An 18,813-nucleotide genomic window follows, 5' to 3' on the forward strand; every position below is an offset into this window, starting at 1 on the left:
TTTAATGAACATGCTCACACGCACAAAAGCACGCACGCACGCACACACACACACATCCTTTTGTTTTCCTGGTGTAAGTGACAGATATGTTCATTGTCCTATCATGTGGATTGACTTGGGGAGATGCTAACGGCCCCACAAACAAATTTCATCCGTAATTACACAGACCCCCTTAAACTAATCATCAAGTAGGTCGACCCCCAATGTAGTCATCAACCCCCAATTCCCAATTATTCAAAATAAACAAGGACATTTTATATTCAATACAACAATGTGTGTGTTCATGCTAGAAGAACCAATGGATGTTTGTTTTTTAAAGATGGTAGTTATGCAGATGTTTATTGTTGTAGCTTTTATCTTCTGCTCTGGCCTGTCTGAGTGATATGAACAATACCAAGCTAATGGTGTGGCAGAGCAAAACGTCTCATACAGGCCCCAGGCTATGTCACTCCATCAGACAGATGGGAGAGAGGGGGAGAGAGGAGAGAGGGAAGGGATGAAGAGGGGTAGGGAGGAGAGGGGGAGGGAGGAGAGGGGGGAGAGTAGGAAGGAGGAGAAGGGGAGGGAGGAGGGGGGATGGAGGAGAGAGGAGAGAGGGAAGAGAGAGGGAAGGAGGGGAGGGGGGAGGGGGAGAGGAGGAAGGAGGGGAGGGGGAGGGAGGGAGGAGAGAGGGATGGAGGAGAGGGGGAGGGAGGAGAGAGGGAAAGGATGGAGGGCCGTGATATGGACGATTTGGGTGGAGGGCAGTGAGGGCAGTCTGTGCGTGTCGAGGGAAGTCCTGGTCAGATTTGGGCTGATGACATGACTCTCTACCCTGTCACGCTTTATTACTGAATTGTTATGTATGATTATTTATTGACCCTGTGCTGCTTTATTCTAATATTGTATTATTTCTTATTGTTGTTGCATTGTCGAGAAAGAACCTGCAAGTAAGCATTTTGTTGGACAGTGTATACCATGTGTATCCCGTACAGACAAGTAATACAACTTGAAACTTGAAACTTGCTGGCCTTCTACGCTAAAGCAGTGGCCAACCCAGCTGGTTTGTAATAACATCTCCCTTCCTCCTGCAACGGGATACCTCTTAACCAGTGCCCCTACCGCTATCGGCCCTTAGGAGGGCGAATGAGCACCAGGGGCATCATGGGGAGTCGTGGGAAGGGAATGGAGGTCACACACATTCTGCTACAACTCCTTCTGTGTGTGATGGGTGTTAGGATCCATACTGTGTCTGTTCTATTCTATTATTTTCAATTCTATTATGTTCTATTTTATTATGTTCTATTTTATTATGTTCTATTTTATTTTTTTCTATTATTTTCTATTGTATTATTTTCTATTATATTCTATTCTATTATTTTATATTATATTATTTTATATTATTTTCTATTATATTATTTTCTTTCTATCATTTTCTATTCTATTCTTTTCTATTCAATTTCTCCAATGTGTTAAGCAGTGTTGTTGCATTGTTACATACCTGAGAGGGAAAACATCTCAAGATGTCAGCCCTTTTCTCTCTTCCCTGCTTTCAAATCTGGTTGGCCCTCAAGTCACCTTTACCCACTGAACAATAAAATCCCACAAATTGAACCAAATGTGTGTTGTGTTAGTGCCAGAGGTAAATGTCAATGCTTCCCTGATTGGATGCATCTAGACAGAGATGAAAGAGCCCCTAGCACCAGAGCCGGGGCTGGAGCTGTGTTAGGGCCCCAGGGTTAGGGCAGAGGGGATCTGTGGTAGGAAGTAAGAGGTAGGGGGGGTTGCGGTAGAGCATGTAGAGGATCATCAACCCTCTGACCTAGTCTGTAGTCTCCTAGTCATCCACCACCCCAGGAGAACTGTCTGATTGCCAAGACTTCAGAATGTACAACAGGATTAAAGAAACATACTCATAATAATTCGATTTGGTGGCAATGTTGAGTAAAATGTTGACTTCATAGTCTTATTGTAGAGAGCATAGAAAGGGTTACAAATATTGTATTGTGGTAGATTCACCATTTCATAATGCAGAATATAAATCATTATTAGTGTATTAAACAGTTAATATTATTAAACATGGCATTTGGGAATACATTTATGTCATAAATTGTCTCCCAGAAAGACAGTTAGGAAGAGGGTATTATCTATCAGAAATATCACTTTTAGATGTAACATCTGGTCTGATGATCCATGGCTACAACTCCATCAGACAGATAGGACACTGGGGATCCAACAGGATTCAGCCCAGTACAGTACTATTACTGCTTCATGTTATGTAGACCCAATGTGGTAAAGAGATCATCTGACACGCCCACCAGGCAGAAGTAAAGGTACAGGAGAACATATAGAGAAAACATATATCAGAATATATATCATATATTGAAACAAGCAGAGAATTACATGTATAACTGTAATTCATGTTTGGGGATTTCTGTGGGAAGAGGAAAAATGTGATGCATAGTTTCCCCGTTGTGGAACACACCATCTCCACTCTCTGTTAAGATATAATAGTCCCCTCAAATTCAATTCTGGACCTCGAACACAGTTCACTGTTGTTTTCATCGTTCCCCTTCTAATCAGGGACTGATTTAGACCTGGGACACCAGGTGGTTGTAATTAATTATCAGGTAGAACAGAAAACCAGCAGTAATCCGGACCTCGTAGGGTAAGACTTGAATACCCCTGTAATAGTCCATCTATCCTGGGTTCTGCTGGTCAGTCAGTCAGCCAGTCAGTCAGTGACATGTTCCCTCCTGCCCAGCCAAGCCTGTCTTTCCCCTCTGACTATAGTCTCTATCACTGTCTGTCTGTTCGGCTGTATCTGTAGCTGTTGTGTTCTGCTCCCCAGAGTCTGGTCCGGCTCATCTGACTGTGTGGCATTGTATTCCTCCTCTCCTCTCCTCTCCTCTCCTCTCCTCTCCTCTCCTCTCCTCTCCTCTCCTCTCCTCTCCTCTCCTCTCCTCTCCTCTCCTCTCCTCTCCTCTCCTCTCCTCTCCTCTCCTCTCCTCTCCTCTCCTCTCCTCTCCTCTCTGGATGCCAGAGGGCAGCACACCCCACACCCACCCTCCCAGCCAACAGAAGTGGCTTCTCCTGCAAGATAGGGCTTTTGAAATGAATACATTCATTTAGGGCTCCCGAGTGGCGCAGCTGTCTAAGGCACTGCATCTCAGTGCTTGAGGCGTCACTACAGACCACCTGGTTCGATTCCAGGCTGTATCACAACCGTCCGTGATTGGGAGTCCCATAGGGCGGCGCACAATTGGCCCAGCGTCGTCCGGGTTTGGCCGGTGTAGGCCGTCATTGTAAATAATAATTTGTTCTTAACTGACTTGCCTAGTTAAATAAAGGTAAAATAAAAAATTCAGCTCACTTTAAAATGCTATTCCATTCTACTCTATTCTAGAGAGAACTGGGGCAAGTTATTGCAATGGGTGTTTGATACAATGATGTTTGCAATCCTCTGTTACAGGAGTTGGTCGCAGTTCCGGAGCGACTACTAGATGTCATCCTCCTCACTCACAGTCGGGACTAATTATCTGCCTATTGGTGTCACCTGTGGCTATCTGATTCACCTGTGTATTTATGCCCTCACTTCCCTGTGTTCCCTTGCTCAGTTTTCTCTGCTAGTTCCTTGATGTCAAGCAGTATGTATCAGTGTCGGATCACATGACGGAGTTACAGGTACTCGAGAAGTGTTCTCCCTGTGTCATTGTGTTTTCCAGTCAGAGTTAGTATTTCGTATTGTTTGCTGTCAGCCTGTTTTTTGGAGACCTATGTGCTCCTCACTTGTTTTCGTGAATAGTCCGTTGTTTTGTATCCTGGCCTTTGGACCACCAGTAAAGATACTTGTTTCACCCTCCTTGCCTACTGCCTACTGTCTATCCTGCACCGTACCTGGGTCACACCTCACACCAACCCTTACAATCCTCGTAAGTCAATAAAGGTCCAACCAGGCTGTCAAAGCTGATAACCCACATGAATCATACAGTTATTACATCATTAAGAGGGACTATTACTGTAGACGGTGACGCATATCCTGTCTAGTTAGTAGGATACAGTTAGTAAGCTAAAAGGCAACATGCTGTAAACACCTGGCTAGGAACTGGACCTTTATACCGTGACAGTAGATACATATTTGTATTGTTGTGATGGATCAGAGTAGTTCCTTTTTAGGTGTAGTTGTGTACTTTGGGTTGTAGTCTCTCTCTCTCTCTCTCTCTCTCTCTCTCTCTCTCTCTCTCTCTCTCTCTCTCTCCCTCCCTCTTTCTCTCTGAACACAAGTAATTTAAAATGACATGGTAAGATTATAAATATTTTAATAAAGTAGCCCATCATGATTTGAGCTGTTTGAATGAAGTCCTACGGAGGGCGCCATCACACACTGACCATATGATCACCACACTCCCGACCACCCAGGTCCCCACATTGCCCCGCAACACTTTCAGCACGTGGAGAGAGGGGAGGGACAACTCCATTGGCTCGTCGGTCTCGGTATAAATACCGGCAAATGTCCGGTTCCCGTTGTAGACACCAGACACAGTACTGACAGAGAACGCAGACATCAGAGAGAAGAAAGGGATTTATTACGCTCCGATTATCTGCTATTTTCTATCATTCGTGTGTGTACGCACTTTCTTCATACAACGTGGAGCTCTCTATAGCGGACTGTCGTTAAACTGAAGTCAATGAAGGAGAGAATATCTAGTCAGAAAGTATCTCTTAAATCCGGGATGGATCCTAGTCAGATTGTGAAGTGTAAAATAGTTGTGGTGGGGGACAGTCAATGTGGGAAGACGGCTCTTCTACACGTCTTTGCAAAGGATATATTTCCAGAGGTGAGTTCAAAGAAATGGATGCTTGATAAATGAAACAAAAGTTTGTTATAACTAATTAATACTACTACTACTACTACTACTATAATAATAATAATTGTTATTACTTGTCTATAATTATCTATGATTGTCTCTTTTTTCTTTAGAATTACGTGCCCACAGTGTTCGAGAATTACACGGCCAGTTTTGAAATAGACACGAAAAGAATAGAGCTCAGCCTATGGGACACGTCAGGTAATGATGCAATTTATTTGTTTAATCTATTTGTCTATGTTTGCCATAACTCTATGACGCAGTCTCCCCTATTAGAATATTTAGATTTTATGTATATGAGACTAACCTGGGTAAATGCAGGATTAATTATGTATTTATTGTTTACCTTTGACTTCGTGTTTTCCATGATGCTATTGATCACAGTTGTTGTCCATTAGAAATGCAGCTGGCAGGCATGTCAGGACCTGTTGGTCACTCGCAGTGTGTGTGTGCGTCAGCATGCGTGTGTGTGATGAGGAATACATCTGTTGACAGTGATGAAGATTTAATTTGTATGAAACTAAATGATCTATTCTCTATTATCAAGTTCTGGTTTCTTACATGTTGCTTGACTTAGAAGAAGTCATGATGCTACTGTGGAATGCTAGGAATGGACCAGCTGGTTAACCATTCAGACAGACACCACTGACCAAATGTTCTACCATGCTTCTCCAACCCTCTCCCCTCAACAAAGACACAATGCAGCCAATCAATAACACTGAGAAGACTGTGCTCCCTCCAGACAAACTGCTACTTCTGTACCTGGTGCAGTTTATTAGTCTTATGCTGGCTTCTTCCAGTAGACTGTTTTCTAGTGTTGAGGAGCTAACCTCATGGGATCTCCATCCATGCTGGAAGTCTGGAAGTAATTACCTGTTGTAGCCCCACTCTCCTCCAGTCCGCTCCCTTTCGTAGCCCCACTCTCCCCCAGCCCACTCCCTTCCGTAGCCCCACTCTCCCCCAGCCCTCTCCCTTCAGTACACTGTCCGCAGCTCTCTCCCTTTAGTAGCCCCACTCTTCCCCAGCCCACTCCCCAGCTCTCTCCCTTCAGTAGCCCCACTCTCCCCCAGCCCTCTCCCTTCCGTAGCCCCACTCTCCCCCAGCCCACTCCCCAGCCCTCTCCCTTCAGTAGCCCCACTCTCCCCAGCTCTCTCCCTTCAGTAGCCCCACACTCCCCCAGCCCTCTCCCTTCAGTAGCCCCACTCTCCCCCAGACCTCTCCTTTCAGTAGCCCCACTCTCCCCCAGCCCACTCCCTTCTGTAGCCCCACTCTCCCCCAGCCCTCTTCCCCAGCCCTCTCCCTTCAGTAGCTCCACTCTCCCCCAGCCCTCTCCCTTCCGTGCCCCACTCTCCCCCAGCCCTCTCCCTTAAGTAGCCCCACTCTCCCCCAGCCCTCTCCCTTCCGTTGCCCCACTTTCCCCCAGCCCTCTCCCTGCTTAAGCCCCAGATCTGCAAACCTTTAGCCTCTCTGCCTCCCCCTCAGCTGAGTCCCCTGCCTGGACTGTGCCTGTAAAGTGGGGGTGGAAGTGGTGGAGGTGGTAGTGCAGGCTGGGGCTTTGTTGCTGAGTGGGTCTTCATGCCTGCCTGTCTGGTTGGTTGAAGAGGGACTGGCTGTCTGCCTGATTGGCTGTAGAGGGACTGTCTGTCTGCCTGTAGTGTAGAGGGACTGTCTGCCTGTCTGTCTGCCTGTAGTGTAGTGTAGAGGGACTGTCTGCCTGTCTGTCTGCCTGTAGTGTAGTGTAGAGGGACTGTCTGTCTGTCTGTAGTGTAGTGTAGAGGGACTGTCTGTCTGTCTGCCTGTAGTGTAGAGGGACTGTCTGTCTGTCTGTCTTTCTGCAGATTTCTTCAGTGGGTCTCCTGAGCCTTTCCTAGGCACGACTCTGTGATTGGCTCAGTTTCAGTTGGCAAACACAGAGCTGGTCTGAGACTGTGTGTGTGTGTGTGTGTGTGTGCTGGAGAGCCTATGCATCCCCTAGTGGGAACCCCTCTTTTATTCAGTAGGGCCTTTGAGCTACTGGCTTATCCCATGCTTCCATTGCCTCTATCCAGGCTTTAACAAGGTAGAGACACCTGAGCTCTGCTCATTACCAGGACTGAGCTGCATGTTGATGGGCTCTGTCTCACTGTCCACTTTGTTTTCAAGGAGACATAGAGGAAGGGGAGGAGCCAAACAGGAGTAGAGGTGCAGCAGACTAACACAAATTCTCACAGTAACAAGGAAAAAGTAAGGTACTGGATATACAGTATAGTATAGTATACAACACAACCCAGTAATACAGTATAGTATAGTATAGTATACAACACAACCCAGTAATACAGTATAGTATAGTATAGTATAAAACACAACCCAGTAATACAGTATAGTATAGTATACAACACAACCCAGTAATACAGTATAGTATAGTATAGTATACAACACAACCCAGTAATACAGTATAGTATAGTATAGTATACAACACAACCCAGTAATACAGTATAGTATAGTATAGTATAGTATAGTATACAACACAACCCAGTAATACAGTATAGTATAGTATAGTATACAACACAACCCAGTAATACAGTATAGTATAGTATAGTATACAACACAACCCAGTAATACAGTATAGTATAGTATAGTATATAACACAACCCAGTAATACAGTATAGTATAGTATACAACACAACCCAGTAATACAGTATAGTATAGTATAGTATATAACACAACACAGTAATACAGTATAGTATAGTATACAACACAACCCAGTAATACAGTATAGTATAGTATATAACACAACCCAGTAATACAGTATAGTATAGTATACAAAACAACCCAGTAGTATAGTATAGTATAGTATACAACACAACCCAGTAATACAGTAAAGGCCTACCACTCACATATGGATATAATGCAGTGGTATTCAAAGTCAGGTTCATGACTTGTGGGGGAGTTGCAGTGGGGTCGCCAAATAAAAAAATATAAAATGTTGGAGGATTACAAAAATTAGAAGTATATATTATTTTATAGGACAATAAACAAATGTTTTATTTTATTTTATTGAGTAAATGTATTTATTGGTCCTCTTAATTTTTATAAGAAAGATGAAAATGTAATGAATTGAAGGTCATTTGTCGATGTAAACATCAAAAGGGGGATACCTAGTTGCTGAATGCATTCAACCGAAATGTGTCTTCCGCATTTAACCCAACCCCTCTGAACCAGAGAGGTGCGGGTTGCTTCCTTAATCAACGTCCAGGTCATCGGCGCCCGGGGAACAGTTGTTGTGGGGGTTAACTGCCTTGCTCAAGGGCAGAACGGCACATTCTTCCACAAGCAACCTTTGGGTTTCTGTCCCAACCCTCTAACCGTTAGGCTACCTGCCACCCCTCCTATAACATTTACAGATTTGAAAGTTGTGTCATTAGATACGTGGTCGGGTGGGGTGGGGGAAAATGGCTTCCCCAGAAATGCTGGCGAAAAAAATGGGGTCCCCGTTGAAAAAGGTTTGAAAGGTTTGAATACCACTGAAATAAAGCTATTTAACCCATATCAACTCACTAGTCTAACTCTTAATTAAAGGGGGCAGACAGACAGCCAGTCAACTTAGCAAACTGCCTCAGATAGACACCTCCACTTTCAACATCCAAGGAGAGACGCAATGAAAGAAACATTTCAAAGAAACGTTTCGACACCCCTTGGCACAGCCGGCAGGCCTATAACCTTTACCCCTTAAGGCGGGAAGCTGAATGAGCACAAAGAGTTGATAACTTCCCAGGACATTACCTTAATGACCTCCATTTTGTTGTTACCCCCTGACTGACTGTCTGTGGTTCATTAACTGCTTCACAGATCAACAGAGAACAAAGGGGCCAGAGTCAGTCCACCACCACCTCGTACTGTAGGGAGTCCTGGGAGGGGCAGGGGGATGTGGGTTTCAGTCTGGGAGGGTCAGGGGGCTGTGGGTTCCTTCCTGGAAGGGTCAAGGGGTTGTGGGTTTCATTCTGGAAGGGTCAGGCTCCAGTTCCACAGATGCCTGAGTTCCTGCCCCCCTACTGCTCCCCGGCAGGACAAGCAGTAGAAGGAAACATATTGATTAGGGCTGGGGCTGCTGAGTTAGTTAGGGAGATTTCAAATGGGGGAGTGAATCCAACAGCTGCTAGCCTGCAGGCTCCTCCATATCAATCACATGCTGAGAAGAAGAGGGAGGACGGGGGAGGAGGAGGGGCTGCTAGATATCAGGGAGAAAGCTGGAGCTGAGCTGGGCTTATCTGCAGGAGCCATTCTCCCAAGGGCCGGATTTGGGAGCACCTACCTCCAGCTAACTTCCTGCAATTGAAAACATTTTGGGACAGAAAGAACAATTAGCAGTTTTCAAGCTAATTTCCTGTAATTCTACACATTTTGCCATGGCTTATGACATGTTCACGTACCCTGCGTGCCCGTTCGTAAATCCGTCCCCGATTCTCCTCCATTGGTATATTGACCCACCTGGGAGGTTTGGAGAAAGTGGAGTGCCCTCAAGGTGTTTGTTGCTTTGTACCTGAGGCATCACTTCAGATGTGTAATAACACGCACCACTTATTTCAACAATATTACCTGTTCATTTTCTAAACCAATACATTGGGAGACTATCTAAAAATGAAGGGCAATCAAAGAACCTCAGCACCAGCTGGTTGCCGTCCTGTCTCCTCCCTCTCTCCCTGCATCCACACACGCCTCCCGCAGGACTGCTGTGTGATTCAGTGGTTGAGACAGGATGATGGATTGACTACTAGAGCGTTTGTTGACACTGTTGTAGGCCGTCCATGCACACTGAACGCTCTGAGCCAGCCTATAGGAGGGAGAGAGCAGCTGGTTCAACCCAGCACAAAGAGACCAGTGACACTCAGATAGACAACCATCAGGGTGATTGACCTTTCAGACGCTCCACAGGCACCATTCACATTCCTTCACTAACCTCTCTATGCTGAATCCCAACCTGTAGCCTGTTTGTTTCTGGAGTCAGTTGGTCAGGGGCTACTGACTGTCCACTCTGTGGCTTCTAGACAGCTGAGTTGGGCTCTGCTTTCGCAAGCCTTCCCTCCCCTTACCCTTCTACAGGCCACAGTCAGCAGCCAGCCTTTGTTGCCTGCAATCCGGATCCATTTCTGGAGCTCAGCGGATTGGAGCTGCATGTTTCACATTCCGGGGACGAAAGGTTGCTACTTGCTACTGCACAAAGAGCCCTTTTGTAAACGCTGAGATCTTTCTGCAAACTTAGGAGGAGCGGTGCATATTTCCACAAGGTCTTACGTTGTTAGCCTGAAAATTTTTTTGCATGACTGTGAGGACTTGCCTTAGACCAGCTGTACAGTAGAATCATATACACTGTGTGACCTGTGGTAACTGAGTCATTTACACTGTGTGATCTGGGGTAACTAAATCATATACACTGTGTGACCTGGGATAACTGAATCATATAGACTGTGTGACCTGGGGTAACTGAATCATATAGACTGTGTGACCTGGCATAACTGAATCATTTACACTGTGTGACCTGGGGTAACTGAATCATTTACACTGTGTGACCTGGGGTAACTGAATCATATAGACTGTGTGACCTAGGGTAACTGAATCATATAGACTGTGTGACCTGGGGTATCTGAATCATTTACACTGTGTGACCTGGGGCAACTGAATCATTGACACTGTGTGACCTGGGGTAACTGAATCATTTACACACATCTCTCTTTCTCTCTCTCTCTCTCTCTCTCTCTCTCTCTCTCGCTCTCTCTCTCTCTCTCTCTCTCATCTCTCTCTCTCTCTCTCTCTCTCTCTCTCTCTCTCTCTCATCTCTCTCTCTCTCTCTCTCTCTCTCTCTCTCTCTCTCCATCTCTCTCTCTCTCTCTCTCTCTCTCTCTCTCTCTCTCTCTCTCTCATATCTCCTCTCTCTCTCTCTCTCTCTCTCTCTCTCTCTCGCTCTCTCTCTCTCTCTCTCTCTCTCTCTCTCTCTCTCTCTCTCTCTCTCTCTGTCTCTCTCTCTCTCTCTGTCGTTCTTCACCTCTCACATTGACACACACTCCTCCTTGCATTAGTGCCTTTTTCTTAAGTGGCATGCTTAAGGATGATGGGATTCAGAGGTCTGACAGCAGGACTAAATGTGGATTCAGATGGAGCACAACTGTTGTGGTCCACACAGGGCTCCACTCAGCTGTCAGCTCAGCTGGCACCCTATTCCCTATGAAGTGCACTCGAGGCCTATGGGCTCTGGTGAAATGTAGTGCACTGCACAGGGAATGGGGTGCCATTTGGGACGTAGCCTAAGACAAAGAGCTCTGTGGTCAGGCCTCTCTCTCTCTGCCTCGTCTGTCACTCTGAGGGCTGAAGAGAGAGACAGGGAGCATGTGTCAGCAGCTACCCACTCCTTAATCAGTGTGTGTCTGTGTGTGTGTCTGTGTGTGTGTGTGTGTGTGTGTGTGTGTGAGAGAGAGATATTGAAAAATAGAGATCAAGGGAACAAGAGAAAAGAGAAGGAGAGAGAGAAGAGAACAAAAGAGTGAGAACAGTGGGTGTCTTCCTTCCTCTCAGATTAAAATGCCCTGAGGGGAACAAGGACAGAGCAGAAACTAATGAGGTGGCAGTCAACAGGACTTTGTCCACTGTGGAACTTCCTCTGTGTGTGTGTGTGGGACTTTCTATCAGCTGTGCACCAGGAGATGACCTCACAGGGGTTCAGATCCAGCTGGGATGAAACGGACACATAGCAGCATCCTCCTAATACATTTCCATCAGGGAGGAACAGCTATTTATGGCTGAGGAAAACACCCAAATACACTCCACTGATTGTCTTTGGGATAGCCATGAACTGATTGTGAAGTTGTGAATCTGTCTTCTGTAGAATTACTAACAGCATGACCCTTAGCAGCAACCTCATCCTCTATAAAAGAACATTGAAAATTGCCCCCAGAGAGGGAGGGCCTGTCAGTATTCTGAATGTTGCCCCCAGATTTCCTGTGGAGGGAGGGCCTGTCAGTATTCTGAATGTCTGGATGTGGTTGTGTGCTACTTAGTTATTATAGGACTTATGTGAAACAAATACTTGTGGCTGTTTTCTTCTGTTTTCTTCTGTGTTCCTCTCAGTTGAGGACTGAGCAGCAAGCACTTCCTCTACAGTAACTGATCCTTACCCCCCATCCTCAACATCCTCTAACTGATCCTTACCCCCCATCCTCAACATCCTCTAACTGATTCTTACCCCCCATCCTCAATATCCTCTAACTGATTCTTACCCCCATTCTCAACATCCTCTAACTGATCCTTACCCTCCATCCTCAACATCCTCTAACTGATCCTTACCCCCCATCCTCAACATCCTCTAACTGATTCTTACCCCCATCCTCAACATCCTCTAACTGATTCTTACCCCCATCCTCAACATCCTCTAACTGATTCTTACCCCCATCCTCAATATCCTCTAACTGATCCTTACCCCCCATTCTCAACATCCTCTAACTGATCCTTACCCCCCATCCTCAATATCCTCTAACTGATTCTTACCCCCATCCTCAACATCCTCTAACTGATTCTTACCCCCCATTCTCAACATCCTCTAACTGATCCTTACCCCCCATCCTCAACATCCTCTAACTGATTCTTACCCCCCATCCTCAACATCCTCTAACTGATCCTTACCCCCCATTCTCAACATCCTCTAACTGATCCTTACCCCCCATCCTCAACATCCTCTAACTGATCCTTACCAACATCCTCAGCATCCTCTAACTGATCCTTACCCCCATCCTCAACATCCTCTAACTGATCCTTACCAACATCCTCAACATCCTCTAACTGATCCTTACCCACATCCTCAACATCCTCTAACTGATCCTTACCCCCCATCCTCAACATCCTCTAACTGATCCTTACCCCCCATCCTCAACATCCTCTAACTGATCCTTACCAACATCCTCAGCATCCTCTAACTGATCCTTACCCCCATCCTCAACATCCTCTAACTGATCCTTACCAACATCCTCAACATCCTCTAACTGATCCTTACCACCATCCTCAACATCCTCTAACTGATCCTTACCCCCATCCTCAACATCCTCTAACTGATCCTTACCCCCCATCCTCAACATCCTCTAACTGATCCTTACCCCCATCCTCAACATCCTCTAACTGATCCTTACCCCCATCCTCAACATCCTCTAACTGATCCTTACCAACATCCTCAACATCCTCTAACGGATCCTTACCAACATCCTCAACATCCTCTAATTGATCCTTACCCCCCATCCTCAACATCCTCTAACTGATCCTTACCCCCATCCTCAACATCCTCTAACTGATCCTTACCAACATCCTCAACATCCTCTAACTGATCCTTACCCCCATCCTCAACATCCTCTAACTGATCCTTACCCCCATCCTCAACATCCTCTAACTGATCCTTACCCCCATCCTCAACATCCTCTAACTGATCCTTACCCCCATCCTCAACATCCTCTAACTGATCCTTACCCCCCATCCTCAACATCCTCTAACTGATCCTTACCCCCCATCCTCAACATCCTCTAACTGATCCTTCTCAACATCCTCTAACTGATCCTTACCAACATCCTCAACATCCTCTAACTGATCCTTACCCCCCATCCTCAACATCCTCTAACTGATCCTTACCCCCATCCTCAACATCCTCTAACTGATCCTTACCCCCCATCCTCAACATCCTCTAACTGATCCTTACCCTCATCCTCAACATCTAACCAAACACAGGGTTTTTATGATCAGCCCTCTAAGGCCAGCTTTGCAGTAGCTACAGAGAGAAACCCTGGGTGTGTCTGAAATGGCACCCTATTCCCTATATAGTGCACTTATATAGAGCGCTCTGGTCAAAAGTAGTGCACGATATAGGGAATAGGGTGCCTAGCAGGGCAGGAGGACGATGAATGGATGTTGATCCAGCTAGGTCGGCTTCCAGATACTGCCTTCCTTCCTGTGTGTGTGTGGGTGGGTGTGTGTGGTGGCTTCCTCCGGGCTTGTGGAAAAGACCTCCCAAGGGTCCCGGCCACTTTAGACATGAAAAAACCAAATTCCCCGGATTCTTTGGCAGCGGGGCTGTGTTACATGTGGGTAGCCCTAGACTTTAGTTTCCACAGCTGCTCACGTGACCCGGTCGCTCACCTGGATGTAAGCCTATACCTCTCACCACTAAGCTGTTACAGAGATGGGGGAGGAGGGAGGGAGGGAGGGAGGGAGGCGTTTTCCTACACATGGTCCCAGTTTAAGGGGTTGGCATGGTTTTCTAGTTTTCTGCTTTCTCTGGAACCCTGGTCTGTCTCAAGAGAACTCAAACACCACGTTTTGCTGCAGTCCGCATAACGTTTTCATCTCTTCTGTTGATGTTCTTCCAGTGTGTATTATCTTGATGCTAATGACTGTGTCCTTCGCTGTTGGGAAATGGTCTCTCATCACCAAAACATCTTCATCTCTATGACTATTGGATTTCCTGTGTGACTTTGAGGCTAAATCTGTCAATATCTGGTTTGGACAGGTTTGGTTGGCCCATAGGATGCTGAATGTGTGCATGTGTGTTTTTTACTCTGTCTCAATCTCTTACATCCACAGCAGGAGTGTTAGTTCTCTGTGTATTTTGTGAGTTGTAGTTCTCTGTGTATTGTGTGAGTTGTAGTTCTCTGTGTATTGTGTGAGTTGTAGTTCTCTTTGTATTGTCTGAGTTGAAGTTCTCTGTGTATTGTGTGAGTTGTAGTTCTCTGTGTATTGTGTGAGTTGTAGTTCTCTTTGTATTGTCTGAGTTGTAGTTTTCTGTGTATTGTGTGAGTTGTAGTTCTCTTTGTATTGTCTGAGTTGTAGTTTCCTGTATATTGTGTGAGTTGTAGTTCTCTTTGTATTGTGTGAGTTGTAGTTTTCTGTGTATTGTGTGAGTTGTAGTTTTCCGTGTGCTGACCTGTGCTGTGTTCTGTTGTTTCAGGGTCTCCATACTACGACAACGTGAGGCCTCTCTCCTACCCAGACTCAGACGCTGTCCTCATCTGTTTTGACGTCAGCCGTCCTGACACACTCGACAGCGTAATAAAGAAGGTGTGTACCACAGGAGGTTGGTGGCACCTTAATTGGGGAGGATGGGCTCATGATAATGGCTGGAGCGGAATGGGTGGAATGGTATCAAATACACCAAACACATGGTTTCCATGTGTTCAATGCCATTCTTTCTCTCCGTTTCAGCCATTATTATGAGCCATCCTCCCCTCAGCAGCCTCCACTGGTGTGTACCTACCATTAGTCAACCTCTACAGCCTTTAGAATATGGACCTTCATGTGTTCCTCTTTTACCTCACTTGAAAGAAACTACATGTCCAGTTTTAATATCCTTTTCACTTGACCTGGCCCAGAACGTTTTCCCAGTAATTTCCAGTTTAATTCCATTTTTTTCCACTTAGCCCACTAGAGAGTTGAGGTACAGACAGAGGTCGTAATGGGTTAGGGGGCGTTAGAGTGAGAGGATGGGAGGGAAAGGTAGGGTCGGGGCCTGAGAGCGCTTTTAGTGTCCTCTGATGTGACTTTGCCATAGAAAAAAGAACCATGAGAAGGTTCCGTTCCAAAACAGAGTTCCTTCCTTCCTCTTGGCCAGTTCAAACAATCACCTGTCTGTACAACACTGAACATGATCCCCTCAATGTCCAGCCAGTCAGCCAGCCAAACACTCCTTGTTCTCGAGACTGCATTAGTAGCAGATTATATTCACCAATTAAAGCCTTGTTCTCCAGACTGCATTAGTAGCAGATTATATCCACCAATTAAAGGCCATTGATCCCAGAGTGTTTATTGTGTTTGAGAGGAAACGTGAAGGATTATCTATGGCCTTAAAGCCTCTGATACTGCATTCCTTCCTGGGTTCAAAGCCGTGTGACGCAGCATGGTAACAGGAAGTGGCTTTGTCCGTCAGAAGGAGAGGGCTCAGGTTCTGTCTGAAGAAAGTGTACAAGTCGTCAAATACTTGATACCTCCAGTCCTTGATTCCTCAATTCCTCTCTCTCTCAAAATCCATTGGAGGAGAGGCTCCAAGGTCCCTCCTCTTGTACCTCTGCATCCAATGAGCTTTGAGAGGGAGGCGAGGAATTGAGGAATCAAGGATAGGAGGAGGCAAGGATTTGATGGCTAGTCTGGATCTGTCCTCCCAGTCTCAATGACTTTCTCTGTCCTCCACAGTGGAAAGGGGAGATCCAGGAGTTCTGTCCCAACACCAAGATGCTCCTGGTGGGCTGCAAATCGGACCTGCGCACAGACCTCTCCACGCTGGTGGAGCTATCCAATCACAGACAGATGCCTGTGTCATATGATCAGGTACGGTGGTTGTAGAGTGCATTGTCTTCAGATTTGGGGTCAATTTCATTTCAATTTAGTCAATTCAGGAATTGAACTGAAATTCCATTTCCAATGTGTTTTCTTTCTACAGGGTTCCAGCATGGCCAAACAGATCTCAGCCCCCTACATCGAGTGCTCAGCCCAGCAGTCAGAGAACAGCGTCAGGGACATTTTCCACGTGGCCACCTTGGCCTGCGTCAACAAGAACAACAAGAACGTCAAACGCAACAAATCCACCAGAGGCAACAAAAGGATCTCGCACATGCCCAGTAGGCCCGACCTCACGGCGGTAGCATCAGACCTGCGGAAGGACAAAGCGAAGAGTTGCAGTGTCATGTGACCTGGTGGGCAGGGTCACGACCCAAGGAGTGGGTTTGTAGGCTGGGATTGAAGCAAGCAGTGAGGACAGGGGTTAAAGGTCAGAGCATAGTGCATTTTGGGAAATTAGAGGGTGAGGCCCTTCCCTTCCTGCACTTTAAAGCCATTGGCTTGCTTGTCCTGGGGTGGAGTTTTGTATATGCATCATACAATGTAAATGTAGCTGGAATACACCGTGCCAATGACAACACAATAGTCTTTCAGTGTAGCCCCCCTGTCTACCATCCATCTCCCTTACATATCTTTTACCAGAAGAGGAAGCTATCTCTGCTTCGGGCCAACAAGCTGCCTTCCTTCCGGTGGCTTCCCGGGAGGAAGTGACACTGTTTGCTCTTAGAGCTGGATGAGGAAGTGGTCATGGCCTTTCACAGGAAATTAGCATTTCCACAGGAAGTGATGTCACGTAGGAAAAGTTGAGTGAGTCCCGGACGTTTTTCTAAGAACTTCGGAAAATATGTGAATAAGAGACCCACGCTGTACATGTACTGAAAATGATGATGGCCTCACCCCCGTCTGTACAGCTGACTCCATGACAACGAGAGACTGCAGCGGTGCACTCTGGAACGTTGAAGACGAGCGGCCATCTTGCCCTGGATCAAAGATCTTGCTGTAAAGACAAGGAAGTGGCATGACACTGCACACGCAGCACATCACTGTGGTTTCCATCGGCTTGTTTGTTTCTCTTCCCCCTTCTTGTGGTTGCAAGTCAAGTGTTTCCTGACCTAATGGTCCTGTTGTTCTAGTCTTTCCTGTATTTTGTAACATTTACTGTAAGCCCATATGATTTAAACCAATGACCTTTGACATCCTAGGACTTTTGATCTGGTTGGCGTGGTGATAGACAGGGTATTGTGATGTGATGCTGAACAGTTTATGCACATGCCCTTTCAGCTATGCAACCCCTTCTGAACCTGCTGTCAGCAAGGGAGGGGAATGAATGAAACAAATGAAGCATGACGTTGGTTGAAGGACGTTGTTCACTGGATATGTCTAAAGTATATATGCACTTTTTAAAGATCAAGGCTTCGCTAAAAAGCTACATGAATTCTGGAATATTCCAATACCTTTATTAAACTCGCGATGCTTTTCAAATGTTTTCAGAACAGCTTCTCCTAGGGCAGTATCATCAGCTAGCTGGCTAATGCTTTCTGTTTCCGAAATTAATGAAAAGAAAGAAACAGTTGTTTGTTATGAAAAGCGTTTTATCATTAGGTCATCATCACCTTTTTTAAATGTACATTTTGTATTTCTGTGTCCCATTGATGTTGCTACAATATTTATTGAATTATATATTTTCCCTTTCAAATAAAAGCAAAATTAAGAAAAAAAAACACAGAAGAGATTGTATGTATTATTTTGTTATTACATTACATTACAGTACATGTTTAAAATAAAATGTCATTCAGTTTCACAGACAAAGAACTCTGTCTCCTTGGCTGATCTTGACTTTGCCCCTGTAGGCATGTTATACATAAACTGAACTGATGGCGGAAAACAAACTTCTCGTAAAAACAAAAACATATAGGCTTGCTTCAGGAGATGGAGTGAGTGGCATAACTTGAATTAAACTCAATTTTACACAGATGCGCTCCATTCAAATATCCGGGGGGCTATCAGCCTCGAACACGACAAACTGTTTCCCCTTCAATCTACAACCCGGACAATTGCACCCACTTAATCAAAGTGTCACGAGAATGTACAGAACTCACCCAGAATCTAGGTGAAAAACGTCATCTAGCTGATATTGAGATGTATGAAATTGTTACCAGTCTAGCTGTCTGTGGTGAGTGATGAATGCCAGTGGTGGATGATGTGGTTGAGGGAATACAACAGTAATGCTGCTGACATTGTGGATGTTTAGGATGAATGGAAGTGCAGGTAATGGACTAGCTAGATCATTAGCAGCCTGTAACACCCTGTAGCTCTGCAAATCAGGAACAACAGAATGAACAAGAACCTACATATTTCATTATAGCCACAAGAAACAATTGTAGATTAATAATGGTTATAGAAATGAGACTCCTTAGTTCCTTCCCAATGCTTGCAATATTTCCATGTCTATCCAAGTCTAAGGGCCCCAGACTAGGGTAAGGGTTGAACATTGGATAAGCTAAACGGGCAGCTCCATTGGCCTGGAAGCCAAGAGTTGAGCTAATTCTACAACACACCCAGTCTATTTCATACTATACAATGTCCCACTTTCTCTAGACAGACATGTTATATAAGATAGATTGCTTTCCCA

General features: G+C 45.6%; 1 protein-coding gene across 1 annotated transcript; it reads left to right on the forward strand.

Annotated features, from left to right (window-relative positions):
- Nucleotides 1-4,468: 4,468 nt before the first annotated feature.
- LOC121572310 (rho-related GTP-binding protein RhoE) lies at nt 4,469-17,905 on the forward strand. The gene is made up of 5 exons (XM_041884357.2): nt 4,469-4,817; nt 4,961-5,048; nt 14,800-14,909; nt 16,038-16,172; nt 16,285-17,905. Exons 1-5 carry the CDS (start codon nt 4,668-4,670, stop codon nt 16,531-16,533), a joined length of 732 nt encoding a protein of 243 aa, XP_041740291.1. The 5' UTR covers nt 4,469-4,667; the 3' UTR covers nt 16,534-17,905.
- Nucleotides 17,906-18,813: the final 908 nt, after the last annotated feature.

Source organism: Coregonus clupeaformis, chromosome 30 (assembly GCF_020615455.1).
Source record: "Coregonus clupeaformis isolate EN_2021a chromosome 30, ASM2061545v1, whole genome shotgun sequence".
Classification (NCBI taxonomy): domain Eukaryota; kingdom Metazoa; phylum Chordata; class Actinopteri; order Salmoniformes; family Salmonidae; genus Coregonus; species Coregonus clupeaformis.